At 46.1% G+C, this 15,617-nt stretch overlaps 1 protein-coding gene across 2 annotated transcripts in view; it reads left to right on the top strand.

Annotated features, from left to right (window-relative positions):
* Positions 1 to 15,617, top strand: part of GOLGA1 (golgin A1) — a 46,471-nt gene that overhangs the window by 17,068 nt on the left and 13,786 nt on the right. For both annotated transcript variants that reach the window (XM_032865836.1, XM_032865837.1), the window contains exons 11-15: positions 7,276 to 7,401; positions 9,196 to 9,291; positions 12,408 to 12,503; positions 13,978 to 14,127; positions 14,895 to 14,990. In XM_032865836.1, coding sequence (XP_032721727.1) covers positions 7,276 to 7,401; positions 9,196 to 9,291; positions 12,408 to 12,503; positions 13,978 to 14,127; positions 14,895 to 14,990 — 564 coding nt within the window. The remainder of the gene's footprint in view (positions 1 to 7,275; positions 7,402 to 9,195; positions 9,292 to 12,407; positions 12,504 to 13,977; positions 14,128 to 14,894; positions 14,991 to 15,617) is intronic.

Genomic DNA, 15,617 nt, shown 5'->3' with positions numbered 1-15,617 from the left:
GAGGAGACTGACCCACTTGCTAATGTAATGGATGTAGGAGAAGAACAAGAGAAAAGGAAGTTTTGGTGATGATTGATCAACTGAGCGGCTGATGGTGTCAGTCATTGGGCTACGAGTGCCAGAGGAAAGACAGTTTTTTCACAAAGATCGTGAGTTTTTTTTTTTTTTTTTTAAAGATTTTATTTATTCATTAGTCAGAGAGAGAGAGAGCATGAGCACAGGCAGACAGAGTGGTAGGCAGAGGCAGAGGGAGAAGCAGGCTCCCCGCTGAGCAAGGAGCCCGATGTGGGACTCGATCCCAGGACGCTGGGATCATGACCTGAGCCGAAGGCAGCCGCTTAACCAACTGAGCCACCCAGGCGTCCCAAGATCGTGAGTTTTGAGTCAGTTTTTTTGTTGTCCTTATCACTATTGAATAGATGTAACATTTATTTCAGGTAGCAAGTGTAACAAGGTAGTGAACCCCTATGTAGCTAACCCACAGGTTAAAAAGAATAATATGCTTACCTTTGAGCTTCCCCATGTGCCATTCACTGTTCCATCCCATTTCTTTTTATTTTGTAAACAATCTAGAAACTGTTCCGTTCCCTTTTTAGTTTTTGCTTTATAATTTTACTATTATTTTATCCCTAAACTGTATGTATCTTCTGTTGTCTCTCGTGCTTGTTAAAAATTACATAAATTATGCTGTAGGTATTCTTAAAACTTGCTTTTGGTGCCCAACATTGTATTCCTAAAAAAAGTGCATACAGGTCATGCAGCTGTGATTTGTTCTTTCCTCAACTATGTAGTATGAGGTTACCAAAATGTATCCGTTCCATTGACCATCAACATTGCAGTGTTTCTGGTCTTTTACTATTACCAACAAGGCTGCTACGAACTTTCATCTACCTGTGCAAGTTACTCTAGAGTATATTTAAGATGTGGAAAGCTTGGGGGTGCCTGGCGGGTTCAGTCAGTAGAATGTGAGACTCTTGATCTTGGGGTTGTGAGTTCAAGCCCCACATTGGGTATAGAGATTACTGTTTTTTGTGTGTTTTTTTTAAGATTTTATTTATTTGAGAGAGAGAGGGAAAGTAAGAGAGAGCATGAGAGGGGAGAAGGTCAGAGGGAGAAGTGGACTCTCCTTGGAGCTGGAACCCCGATATGGGACTCAGTCCCGGGATCATGACCTGAGCTGAAGGCAGTCACTTAACCAACTGAGCCACCCAGGCACCTGGGTGTGGAGATTACTTAAAAGTAAAATCTTTTAGAGGCGCCTGGGTGGCTCGGTTGGGTGTCTGCCTTTGCCTCAGATCATGATCCCAGGGTCCTGAGATCAGGCCCCACATCAGGCTCTCTGCTTGGCAGGGAGCCTTTAAAAAAAATTGAAAATCTTTTTAAAAACCTTTGTACTTTTTCAGCTTTTCTGGATAATGCCTGTTTTTTTTCCCATAGTATCTATAGTAATTCACACAGTCCCACAGCCGCATATAAGGGATTGCTTGACTTGTTCTCTTTCCTTGCTACCATGGTGTATTATCAGACATTAATTTTTTGCCAGTCTAGTGAGTATGAAATATCATCTCAACGTGATTTTTTTTTAATTTTTTTAAAAGATTTTGTGGGGTTTTTTGTTTATTTATTTGACAGACAGAGGTCACAAGTAGACAGAGAAGCAGGCAGAGAGAGGGGGAAGCAGGCTTCCTGCTGAGCAGAGAGCCCGATGTAGGGCTCGATCCCAGGAACCTGGGATCATGACCTGAGCCAAAGGCAGAGGCTTTAACCCACTGAGCCACCCAGGTGCCCCTCTTAACTTGATTTTAATTTGCTTTTCTCAGATTACTATGAGGTAACACTATCTTTTCATGCTTATTGGTCATTCTTGTTCTTCTGTGAAGTACTCATTCAATTCTTTTGCCTGTTCTGCGTTTTCTTTTTCTCCTTGATTATAGGAGTTCATTATATATATCCTAGCTGCCATGCTCCTTTGTTAGTTATATGGGTCGCAAATGTCTTCTCCCAGTTTTTGTCTTGTTCTCACACCCTTTACGATCTATTCTGATGAAAATACACTCTTAATTTTAGTATAGTTGAATTTATTATTTTCCTTTAAGTTCACACTTTAGCTTTTTTATTTTTATTTATCTACTGTTAAAAAAATTGTTCCCCTGTTCAGTGGGATTTCCATTTCATTTATGTGTTTTTTTAAGTAATCTCTATACCCATCATGGGGCTTGAACTCTATGACCCCCCAGATCAAGAGTCACCTGCTCTACTGGCTGAGCCAGCCAGGTGCCCCCACTTTTGGTTTTTTAAAGAAATCTTTTCTAACCCAGGATCATAATGCTTTTTCCTATATTGTTATATAGGAAGTTTTATAGTTTTGCTTTTTACAGTCAAGTCTTTAATACGTCTAAGCTATGATTTTGGTTTGAGAAGGGGATCTTTCTCTTTAAAAAAAAAAAAAATGTGATACCATGTACTGAAAAATCTGTTTTTTTCTTGCCAGTCTGCAACGCCAGCTTTGTCAGGTTCAGGTTTCCAAATGTACATGGAACTATTGGGCTTCGGGCCACACACCTCTGTGGTATTTGCATGATACTGTACATCACCTTACTAGCTATGGTGTCAGGACAAGTCCTAGTGTCTGATAAGATAAATCTCCTCACCTAATTCTTTTTTTTTTTTTTAAGATTTTATTTATTTATTTGACAGAGAGATCACAAGTAGGCAGAGAGGCAGGCAGAGAGAGAGGAGGAAGCAGGCTCCCTGCTGAGCGGAGAGCCCGATGCGGGGCTCGATCCCAAGACCTTGGGATCATGACCTGAGCTGAAGGCAGAGGCTTTAACCCACTGAGCCACCCAGGCACCCCACTCACCTAATTCTTTTTTATGAGTATTTTGAATATTCTTGGCCCCTTGTTCTTTCACAGAACAGCTTGTCAGACTCCTCAAAAAATTTTTTGGGGATATTGATTGGATGGCATTGAATCTATAGATCTATTTGGAGAGCAGTGATTACTTTATGGTGTGAGTTTTCTTTATCCAAGAACATGGTCTGTTTTTTTTTAATGCGTATAAGATTCTGTGATTTTCTTCATTAAAGTTTATTATTTACTGTTTATTCCTAGGTACTTTATTTTTTTATACCAGTTGCAAATTGTGTCATTTTAAAAATTACTTTTTGGGGCCCCTGGAAGGCTCAGTTGGTTGAGCAACTGCCTTTGGCTCAGGTCATGATCCTGGAGTCCCAGGATCTAGTTCCACGTCAGGCTCCCTGCTCAGCAGGGAGTCTGCTTCTCCTGCTGACCTCTCTCCTCTCATGCTCTCTCTCTCTCTCAAATAAATAAATAAAATCTTTAAAAAAAATAAAAATAAGAATTACTTTCTGTGTTTGTTGCTGGCATATTGAGGTACTATTCTTTTTGTGTATTGTTTATTTTTGCAATTTATTAACTCTTACAAGCTTAATAACTAGTCTACAGATTTTTTTGAGTTTCTTAAGGAGCAGTCATCTGTGAATAATGATGGTTTTGTTTGTTTCAGGTTCTTACACCTTTTTTATTCTTTGCCTTGTTCTGTTGGGTTGTTTTCTTATTGTTGAATTTTAAGAGTTTCTTTTATATTTTGGATAGCAGTTTTTACCAGGTAAGTATTTGCAAGTATTTCTAGTCTGTGGCTTGACTTCTTATTCTCTTGACATTGTCTTTAGCAGAGCAGAAGTTTCTAATTTCAGTGAAGTCTAGCTTATCAGTAATTTCCTTTGTGCATCATGCCTTCGGTGGTTTATTTATTTTTCAGTGGTATATTTAACAAATGATTGCTATACCCATGGTCATCTAGGTTTTCTCCTTCTATTATCTTCTAGGAGTGTTATAGTTTTGAGTTTTACTGTTCTGTGATCCATTTTGAGTTAATTTTTATGAAGAATATAAGGTCACTACGTCTAGATTGATTTTTTTCCTGTGGATGCCATTTGTTCCAGCCCCATTTGTTGAGGAGCTGTCTTTGCTTCATTGTACTGCCTCTGCTTCTTTGTCAAAAATCAACTGAATATATTTGTCGGGGTCTCTTTCTGGGCTCTCTCTTCTGTTCCGCTGATCTATATGTCTTTCACCAATACCATCCTGTCTTGATGACTGTAATTTCATTTAAGTCTTGAGGTCAGGTAGCCTCAGTCCTCCAACTTTGTTCTTCCCCCTCAATATTGTATTGTTTTTTTGTGGGTCTTTTGCATCTCCATAGAAACTTTAAAATCATTTTGTTGGTATCCATAAGGTAACTTGCTGGGGTTTTGATTGGGATTGCATTGAATCTATAGATCAAGTTGGGAAGAACTGATAGCTTAACAATATTGAGTCATTCTACCTGTGAACATGGACTATCCATTTATTTAGTTTTCATTTTTGGTTCTTCTTTATTCATCAGCGTTTTGTAGTGTCCCTCACATAGATCTTCCATCTATTTCATTAGATTATACCTAAGTATTTCATTTTAGGGGGTGCTGATGTAAATGGTAATTTGGTAATTGTGTTTTTTAATCTCATATTCTACTTGTTTATTGTTGGTACATAGAAAGCAGTTGGCTTTTTTATAACAGCCTTGTATCCTGCGACCTTTATGTAACCACTTGTTATTTCTGGGAGTTTTCTGCCAACTTATTTGGATTTTTCTAGATAGATGATCATGTCATCTACTAACAAAGACAATTTTAGGTTTTTCTTCCCAGTCTATGTACTTGTATTTCCTTTTCTCATCTGATTACATTAGCAAAGATTTCTAATACAGTATTAGAAAGGATTGATGAGAGGGGACATCCTTACCTTGTACGTGATCTTAATGGAAAAGCTTTGAGTTTCTCACCATTAAGAATAATGTAGCATATAAGGTGTTGGGGGCCTGAAGTAAAGCACCCAGAGTGGAGAGGGGGGTTTCATATGGGATATGGTGTACAAGAAGACTAAATGGAAATTGGTGACTGATTCTTTTTCTGTCCCTAACTTTGCCTAACACCAAAACTTTGGTTTTCACTGTAGAATCACCTGTATGTCTCAAGTTCACATAGATGTGTAGTAGAATGAGTACAGGCTTTGGCTCCTGAAGACCTGAATTTGATTCTTTAATTTATCACTGGCCCATGCCTTTGGGCTAGTTCCTAAGCTTCAGTGTCCTTATAAATGGACACAGTGAAGGGCTGTCTTAAGGACCAGGGTGCATGGGCAGTGCTTCCTCATACTATGCACACTCTGGCTGCTGCTGCCGTATCCTGCTCCGCATTAGGAGATTACATTGTTAGTGAGAGACCCACCATGACTGGCCGTCATGGCCAAACTGTTTTTCTTCCTATCAAACTCTCTCTCCCTGTCGTCTCTGTTTGGTGTCGTGATATCGTTTCACCAGGCAGCTAAGTTATAGACTTGGAGTTGTCTTTTCCTCTTCTCCTTGTTTCCTAGTCATGCTTAACTTGGCCCTCACCTCTTTGCATGTGCTGCGCTTTACCCAGAATGCTCATTCTGCCCCAACCCCCTTCTCCCTGGGCTTACCTAGTCAAGAGGTCTGAGCCAATTTCCGCAGTTAATCCCTCCTGACTCTGAGAGAGCACCTCATTTGTCCCTGTGTTGCAACGTGACTGTATTGTTTCATAGCTATTTGTGTGTCTGTGTGTCTTTACCACCAGTGCCCTTGCTTCCATGTCCAGAACTTTGTCTGGTTGTATCCTCAGAAGACTACACACAGTATAGACTTGATAAAAGTTTACTGAATTATGGAAACTTGAATCTAGAGAGTTCAATCTCTGGAATCCACTACTGCCTATACTCTCACCCATGTGAGAATTATTTGCTTAAAGACTTTATTGAGAGAGAGAGCACGTGTGCATGAGTGGGGGAGGGGCAGAGCAAGGGGGACAGCAGGGAGTGAGGAGCCTGATGCAGATCCTGGGTCTGGATCTCAGACCCAGGACTCTGAGATCATGACCTGAGCTGAAGTCAGACGCCTAACCCACTGAGCCACCCACGTGCCCCCCTGTGAAAATTTAGAATGGCAAGTGCTTTATCCTAAAACCCTAAGCCCAAGTTGCTACATTTTATTCTAAGGAGAGATTGGCTGGGTTCCAAGCTGAACATAAAAGTCTGTAGCTCAAGATATATCAACAGAAGCATAAAGTGAGGAAGCAGAGTGCCTGTGAGGAGGTACAGGTCTTCACCGTAAGATGTTGATGCTATAGGAACTTTTTTTATTTTAGACTTTTTTTTTTTTTTTTTTTTCTGAGAGAGCACGAGCTGAGGGGAGGGGCAGAGGGAGAGGGACAAGCAGACTCTTCACTGAGCAGGGAGCCCAATGTGGTGCTCAATCCCAGGACCCCGGGATCATGACCCAAGCTGAAGGCAGACACTTAAGCAGCTAAGTTACCCAGGCATCCCCTATAAAATCTCTCTCTCTCTTTTTTTTTTTTTTTTTTTTGAAGAGGAAGAGAATGGGCATCTTCAGTGGATGCAAGGACCACTGGGGATCTAAGAACTTGTGTAATCAAAGTTTCCTGGATCCTCTGCTTTGACGTTAAGCAGCACTAAAAGATTGGTAACAGAGGAACCAAGTCCCGAGCCATCGCCGCCACCACCATCATTGCCTGAGAGAGCCTGAGATAAAGTAGATGGCTGTTTGTTTGGGGCCCAGGTGTGAGGTGTGCAGTGGCTCTGCCGTGATTCCTGTGCTGGGAGGCAGCATGAATGTGATCCTGTGGTTTAGAAGTTCTCTCTTATCCCTTCAGTCACCGGCGCTGGCATCATTACTGCTTCACCCAGCCGCACGTTTCCAGGAACATTGTTCTGTTGATCATTTGTAGGGCTTGTGGGGACCTTCTTGAGTGGGATTACCCCTGCCAAATTTGGCATCTGGGCTAAAGACGTAGGTCCTGTTGGATAGATTAGTAGAATTAAATATGTGCTTAGTGAGAGTAGAGGAAGTAGATCACGACAGTACAAACGGGTTGTCTTAAAGAAGACGATTATCTTCTCAGGGTCTTGGCTGCATTCCACTGAGGTCATAGCCTTGTTCTTTCCCACATCGTCAGTTGCTTAGTTGAATGAGTGATTGTTTCTTGCTGCACAGGGTGGTGCTGGGTTCTGGTCTGGCATCTTCTGTGTCCCTTTGCAAGGAAGATTTCATAGCTGTGTATTCTTCTGAGAGGCAGTTGAGAACAGAATTTCGGGGAAACGTGATGGTCCAAGAGGAGACAGGAAGTAGGAGGGAGAAAGGGGTTATAGTGTAATGTAATCTCTGCTTTCACTTGTAGGCCACTGCTGAGACTCAAGAGAAGGAAATCCTTATCACCCATTTGCAGGAGAAGGTCTCGTCCTTGGAGAAGAGACTAGAGCAGAACTTATCAGGAGAAGAACACGTGCAAAAACTGCTGAAAGAGGTAACTTGGGACAGCCGCTCTCTTGGGACAGCCGCTCTCTTGGGACAGCCGCTGCTGGGGAAGGGGTGGGAATCCTGGAGGTTTCCTACAGTCTTAGAGCCACAGAGCCAGAAGGTCCACAAGCAGCTGGGAGAGACGAGCACTCCCTCTATCTTCTGATTGTCCTGCTTACAGCAAAAACAGTCACCTGTATGTGCCACATTTTCCTCAGCAAAAGGAGAGCTTCATTCAGAGGTGCTCAGGAATGAGTGGCATCACCCACCTGGTGATTTATGCCACTTGGGCTGTCTTATGTTAGCACCCCGTTCTCTTCCACATGCAGTTTCCAGTGGCTGCCTGCCAGTCATCACTGTCTGCCTATGGCGTGAGCAAGAGTTGCCTTCGGCAGTGAGGAGACCCCCCTTCCTGAGCGAGGCTGTTGAGCAGACTGGCCTTTTCCCCAGTGGTGTAGGTGAACTTGCTTTCTTATCAGGCCTGAGCCCATTCTCTGCCCATATTCTGTTCCTCCTCCTCTTTGTATCCAAGTGACTGACCTCACCGTGACAAAGGTGACAAAGCCAAGGCCTTGGGCCTAGATTAGATCCTCACTGTCTTCCTTTCAGCTAAACATCTCCATTTCCACTGCTAGTGTCGTACTTCAGGGCTTCCAGCAACTCTGGGCTAGTCCTGAGCAGGGTCTCCAGACTGGCCTACGCAGCCGCAGTCTCCTCCCTCACCCCCAAGGCAGTCTTCCGCCCCCACCACGCCCACTGCCAAGCTGCCGTTCCTGTCCGCCTCGCTCCCTTAACCTTCTTCCGCAGCTCCCCTGCAGCCTACAGTGTGTCTAGCTTGGGTTTGGGGTGTAAATTGACTTCTAGAATCAGACTATCTAGGTTTGTATCTCGTATCTTATACTTACTAATTGGTGACTTAGGGCGAGTAACTCAATCTTTATTTTCTCCTCTGTGAAATAGGGTGGATAATTGTACCAAACAATAGAATTGTTAGGATTCAAGGAGTTACAATATGTGAAGTGTGTGGAATGAAACTCTAAAACGTAGGAGGGTCTCTGTGTATTTCAGCTCTTAATATCATGGTCCTTAGTATTAGGCCATCGTCATTACTACAAAGCTTAGTGTGCACAGGAGGTACCTGGGCACTTTGTGTAGAGTCTATTCCTGCTGCCAGGAATCCCGTTTTCAGTAGGCCAGATGTTAGACCTCAAGGTTAACAACCACCTACCTCCCTCACCAAGGTAATCTAACCTTGTCCAGTGTGTGGACAACCCCACTTTAAAAAATATTGCCTACCGAATTAAATTCAGACTCTTTCCTGCAGCATTAAAAGGTTCCCATGATCTGCCCCTTTGCCTGACTTTCTAGTCTTACTTCTTGACCTGAATCCACTATTGCTGTAGCTTTTTGCAAGTTGTAGCTCCCCAAATGTCCCGGGCTGTTTCACGACTCCACTGATCATGACTCTGCCTGGGTACTCCCCCTCCACCCACCCCAGGCCACCTGTGAATTAGGAAGCCACCCACTTTCCTGAGGCAGTGAGTGGCCTGCTCTAGGCATTTTCACAGGCACTAATTGCACTCTCTTAATTTTTTTGTTAGTCTTTGCCTCAGGCTCAGGGTCAAAGGAGTATGTCAAATTTATCTATGTGTACTTCATGATATGTGAATTTGTATCTCAGCTGTTATTTTTAATGCCTTTGTGTCCCCTGTGCCTCGAACAAATCACAGTCTATAGTAGACATCAACAAGCATTCAGTGGAAAAATGACTGTTTTCATTTACTCGTCTTTCAACTTACAGAAAACTGTTGCTGAGCAGAATTTGGAGGATACCAGACAGCAGCTCTTGGCAGCCAGAAGCAGCCAGGCCAAGGCCATTGACGTCCTAGAGACTCAGGTACTGACCTCACTTGCAGGGATTTCTGTGTCTGGGTGGTAGCTTGGTTGGACATCACTGGGGGAGAATCCGCGGAGCTCAGAGGTTGTCTTTGGAAGGGACTGTTTTGGCTCTTAATTTCCGCAGGCCCGTGTTACCTTCATTCTTGCCTCATCGGCACCATGGTTCCACATAGCATCTTTTGCTTCTTCCCTTCCATCCTCGTTCCCTTCCCTCCCACTGGAACCCATTCTGATGGAGTTGATACAGATCCCTGTGTGTGGGGTTACCTTAAAGTGGGCGGCCTTGCTGTGTGCGCTCATGTGCAAGTTATGTAAGCGCTGCCGTGCTACGCACATGGTCCCCTTCACCCACTCCGCTGGGTCTGTGCCCACGTCACTGTGCTCGCTGCTCTACCTGGTGGCTATCTACCAGATGCCGGACATCCAGCTTGCCGCAGCTGCCGCCCCCTCTCCCCACAGGCTACACTGCACCCAGCAGCCTTGTCCCTGTCACCTCCAGGACAGAGAATGCCCATGACCTGATGTGACTGAGTAGGACAAGAACATTCCTGCAGGGGCTGCCCCATGCTCTACTCCCCCAGAGCACGTGCGGGGTTCTGCATCTGCATGGCTGCCTCGTCCAGCCATTTGTTTGTTTGCCAGTGGGTGAGGGTGAAGTGGTGGAAGGGGTAAGGGATCTTACGATCCTTGTTCTTACGAACGAGGTGGGGCCTCGTTCCTAAGGGCCCTGATCCCATCATGTGGACTCCACCCTCCTGACCTAAGCGCCTCCAGAGGCCCCACCTCCTATTACCTTCACATCGTCACTTCCGGCCTTAGGATTTCCACATGAATGTGGGGGCATGCAAACACTCAGACCAGAGCAAATACTTAGCTCATTTTTAAAATCTTATCCCCTGATAAATATGCGTGAAGCTCTGTATTTCTCAGTACAGCTTGCTTTGTTTTATTAGAATTCAGTTCTGGGGGTGCCTGGATGGCTCAGTGGGTTAAGCCGCTGCCTTCGGTTCAGGTCATGATCTCAGGGTCCTGGGATCGAGTCCCGCATCGGGCTCTCTGCTCAGCAGGGAGCCTGCTTCCCTCTCTCTCTCTCTGCCTGTCTCTCTGTCTACTTGTGATCTCTCTCTGTCAAATAAATAAATAAAATCTTTAAAAAAAAAAGAATTCAGTTCTGTTTCTGAATATCTGTCTTTTTATTGCAATAAAATAAACATGACATAAAAGTTACCATTTCAGCCGTTTCTAGGGTACAACTCAGTGGCATGAAGCACATTCACACTGTTGTGTAACCATCACCGCCATCATCTCCAGAACATATTCATCTTCTCAAACTGAAATTCTGTCCCCGTTAAATACTGACTTCCCACTCTCTCCCACCCCCAGCCTGCGCAACCACCATTCTACTTTCTATCCCTATAAATTTGACTACTCTAGTAATCTCATATTAGCGAAATCATGCAGTATGTGGCCTTTTGTGTCTGGCTGATTTCACTTGACATATGTTTTCAAGGTTCATTCATGTTGTAGCATGTGTCTGAATTTCATTCCTTTTTAAGGCTGAATAAGCCCTTTTTTTAATTTAATTAAATGCCACACCACACATGGGGCTCGAACTCATGACCCCGAGATCATGAGTCATATGCTGTACCACTGAGCCAGTCAGGTACCCCAGGGCTGAATAAGTCTTTTTTTAAAAAGCTTTCATTCCTTCATATGTACCATGTTTTGTTTATCCCTTCATTTGTCATTTTTTTTAAGATTTTGTTTATTTATTTGATACAGAGAGAGAGCTCACAAGTAGGCAGAGGGGCAGGCAGAGAGAGAGGGGAAAGCAAGCTCCCTGCTGAGCAGAGAGCCGGATGTGGGGCTCGATCCCAGGACCCTGAGATCATGACCTGAGCCGAAGGCAGACACTTAACCTACTGAGCCACCCAGGTGCCCCCAAACCCCTCATTTGTCAATGGTTTTTGGGTTATTTCCACCCTCTGGCTACTGTGAATAATAAACATTAGCGTAGTGCTATGAACAAGATTTTGGTGTGAGCTTTTACTTTCATTTCTCTTGGGTTTATACCCAGGAATGGAATTGCCAGGTCATATTATAACTCTGTGCTTAATCTCTGGAGGATCTGAATCTTTCTTGAGTGCTTCCTTGAAGTTCAGACTTGGGTAGCTGCTTTCTGAACCCAGGACTTTAAAAAACTAGGCTTCAGTTCTGGCTCTCCCACTAATAAAATTCGTGATCCTGGATGAGTAACATTACCGTCCTCCTCTGTGGAAATAGTGTTCTCCGGGGGTTGCTTCAGCTCAGTCTTCCATGTGAATGTTTATGAGGAACCATGAGACCTGAAAGTATCCTTCCCTCATTCGGTACCTACTTCCCCTTGACAAAGCTGCAACCTCCCTTGTGTTTATGTTTTAATAATAAACTTCCTCAAGGTCAGACCTTATTCAACAAACAAGAGGACTTTACCAGGGAGATGGGCAAAGGTGGCTCAAACCCGATCAGAATGCCCCGTTGGAGAGCCACATCCAGCGGGGTGGACCGGGTGTGGTCCTGTCTGCGGGACGGCCGCCCGCCCCACTGCCAAGTCAGACGGGCTGATGTCTGTGGAATGAGTGAAAGTTTGTGCCACGAGCAGTCATCCCACTTCCGGGGATGTGTCCTAAGGAAGTGGCTCAAACCAGGTCACCGAATGTTGGGTGAGGACGTTCACTAATGGGTCGTCTCAGATGGGCAAGCGGAACCGCTGCAGGGCCAGCACCGGCGGCCGTGGTTCAGTGGATCGTGAGGTGTCCTTGAGACAGACGATCTAAGTTCTGAAGAACACGTGGGAACGCAGAAGGAACCTTGAGTGAGGAGGAAAAATGCATAGTTTTCCTAGAGTTGTGTACAGAGTTGTTTAAAAAAAAAAAGTTATAAAAATGCACCAGAGGAAAAGACGTTAGACTGGTGGCATTGCAGAATGGTAGATGTATCGGTGTCTTTTTTCTAACTTAAAACTTTTCTATAATGTACCCGTTTTACGATGTAAATGGATTTGATTTTTTAAAGCCATTTGTTAACCACGCTTCAGCTTCTTTTGAATGAAAGAAGGCTCCTCTTCCCCCTCAGGTGAAGGAACTCGAGCAGAGCTTGCTGGCGTCGGAGGAGAAGCTAAAGCACAGCAGGGATGTTGCGGCGGCCCAGGAGGCTCGGATTCAGGAGCTCGTAAGTGGTTCTGGGCCCCCAGGGCTTGTCCTTTACGCCTTTGCCGCTGCCCCAGCTCTCTCCGCCGAGGTATCTGGACCCAACCTTCCATGTGGTCGTGGCGCTGGATGTGAGCAGGTGGGCAGTGCGCGTGGGGCGAGTCAGGACCTGCTGGCGGAGCCCGGTTACCCCAGGAGGTGGAGCCTGATTCCCCTCTGATGGCTGGCCAGAGGGCCCAGCCTCAGTCTGGGGCTGTTAGAGGCGTGGCTCGCAGCCAGGGCTGCGGAGAACAGGTCCCGGGTCTGGGGAGAACATGGCAAGGGCTTGGCCAGCCGTCGCAGCCCCACGTGGGGTGTTGGGTTAGAAACTAGAGAGCTAGAGAAGTATTTACTGCATGTTTGCCATTCCAGCCACTGTGCCGAGTATCCTGCCCGTGTTTCACTCAGTCCTTGCTGCAGACCTGAGGGCTTCGTGCAGTTGGCCTCATTCTCTAGAGGATGCTGGTTCGGAAAAACTGGATCAGTAACCCAGTGGTCATGGTGGTGTCCCAGCTAGTAAATGGCAAAACCCTCACTTTCTTAGGTCAAAGCTCTTGTTCACCATCGCTATATTATACAGATAGTCCCTAATTTATGATGGTTCAGCTCTTTGATTTTTCGACTTTATGAGATGCAAAATCAGTATGGCTTCAGTAGAAACTGTACTTAAATTTTGAAGTTTAAGCTTCTCCTGGGCTAACGATGGGCAGTCCAGTACTCTCCCTCAGTGCCTGCCAGTGGCAGGGAGCCCCGTCTCCCAGGCTGCCACACGATCACAGGGTAAACAACCAGTTCTGTACCTGTACAGCCTTTCTGTTTTTCACTCTGAGAACAGCATTCACTAAATTACATGAGCCATTCAACACTTCAGGATAAAATAAGCTTTGCCCAGCTGTAGGCTAACGTAAGTGTTCTGAGAAATTTAAAAAAATTTTTTTTAAAGATTTTATGTTTAAATAATCTCTCCACCCAGTGTGGGGCTCAGACTGAGAACCCAAGATCGAGCCACATGCAGTGAGTGACTGAGCCAGCTGGCGCCCCCGTTCTGAGCATTTAACGTAGGCTAGGCTAAGCTGTGATGCTTGTTTTGACTTCATATTTTCAACTTAACAATGGGATTATTGGGCCGCAACCCCATCATAAGTTGAAGAAGATCTACACCGCCTCCCCAGGAAAACCCTCAGTCGTCAAAGTGAGCACCAAGTAGGGTGAAGGAGGGCTGTGTCTTCAGACTGGCTGGTGTCCTGAGGTGTTCCCCCAGCCCTGAGACCAGTCCCAGATGTCAGCTTCTGAACAGGCCAGGGGCAGTAGACAGAGCTGCAGGTGGGGACCTCAGCAGCACCCAGACCAGAGATCAGGAAGGAGAGTCGTTTCTACTGGACACCCCTCTTTGGATTGCTGAGGGAGAGAAGGGGTTCCTCGTCATCCCCATGGGTGCCTGTCCTCCCCCCGCATAGGCCGCCGCAAACAGGGAGAGCGGCCTGACGCAGCAGCAGGCGCCGGCTTGGGAGCAGCAGGGCATGGAGCGCGTCCGCACGCTGGAGGCCCAGCTCGCTGCCCTGGAGAGAGCGCGGGCGGCTGAGCAGACGGCCGCGGAGCAAGAGGTGGTGAGTGGGGAGGAGGGTGAGGCCCGGCTGGGAGCGCCGGCTTCCTGCGTGCTGGGCAGCCAGGGCATTGACTGGAGAACAGCCCCCGCTCTGAGCGAGGGAACCACTTTTTGGAGCCATTTTCATCTTTGCAGCAAGGCACCTGCTCATGAGATTGGCTGTGAAAAGGCTGCTTTTTCTCAAACCCCAAACAGATGGCTTTGCTTTTCTTCGGGGCAGCGCAGGGACTTGCTGGCATTTCCTGAGCAGCCCCTTCAGCTTCTTCCCACTGTGTCTCCGCAGTGTTCTGGTTCCTCTGGCGTGGTCTCGCCCTCTCTCTGGTCCCCTCCCCGTTCCCCGTCTTCCGGGTTAGGCGCCATGTTTCTTCTTGCGAGGCCTGTGTTGGCCGGTTCCTCCTGACCCTGCCCCATTCTTGTCCCCCGGCCCTGCAGTGACACACAGGGTGGGGGTGCATTTTAAAAAGGCCCTATGTATTGGGGCACCTGGGTGGCTCAGTGGGTTAAGCCTCAGCCTTCAGCTCGGGTCATGGTCTCAGGGTCCTGGGATCAAGCCCCGCGTCGGGTTCTCTGCTCGGCAGGGAGCCTGCTTCCTCCCTCCCTCTCTCTCTGCCTGCCTCTCTGTCTGGTTGTGATCTCTGTCTGTCAAATAAATAAATCTTTAAAAAAATAAAAAATAAAAAAATAAAAAGGCTTCGTGTCTGTAGGACGGTGCCCTGGAGAAATAGGGTAAAGCCTTTTCTTCTCACACATGCTTTTCTCAATTTGCAGAGACATCTGGAGCAAGAAAACGCAGCCCTCAAAGAAAGTAAGAATGAATGTGAACGTTCTTTACAACACCACCAGCTTGAGCTGAAGAAGCTAAAGGTATTTATCTGGTGGCGCCAGCGTGTCACGGCAGTGGCCTGTCTTTTACGTGTGTGTTTGGGGCAGCCCAGGGAACGTTCTGTACTCCAAGTGGAGAGGGTGTGAACTAGCATTTGTTCAACAGTTCTCTTAGACGTTTGCTGGAAATTGTCACCTCATTAATTCCTCTTGATGATCCAGGATGGTAGGAAGAATTAGGCTCATTTAGTACTTAATGTCATTTGAGGCTCTGAGGAGAAGTAATTTGTCCAAGTTCCATGGTTAGTTCGAAGCGATGCTGGTCTGACTTCAGCCCGCTCCCCCCCGGGTCACCACCCACACGGCCTGAAAGTCATGCCGTCAGCACCAGCGTCATTGAGCTTTCCCGTGGGACCAGGGAAGCACGGACTCAAGTGGTCGTAAGGACCTTACCCGTTTCTGTCGGAGGCCGTGTGTAGAGATGAAGGGACAGTCTTCTGGACTGTCCCTTTCCCTCCTGAGAACTTGGCGCTTTCATCAGACGTCACCCGCGTCTCTGCCTGGACATAGCTGGATGCGAAGGAAAGAGAGTTTCTGCTGCTTCCGTAGAGGCCTCCAGGCTCCTCTGTCCCCTTTCAAAGGAGCCCTTCGATGATGGATCATCGCAGT

Source organism: Lontra canadensis, unplaced genomic scaffold, assembly GCF_010015895.1.
Source record: "Lontra canadensis isolate GAN:19392208 unplaced genomic scaffold, GSC_riverotter_1.0 scaffold30, whole genome shotgun sequence".
NCBI lineage: Eukaryota > Metazoa > Chordata > Mammalia > Carnivora > Mustelidae > Lontra > Lontra canadensis.
This window is presented reverse-complemented; position numbering and strand designations above follow the sequence as displayed.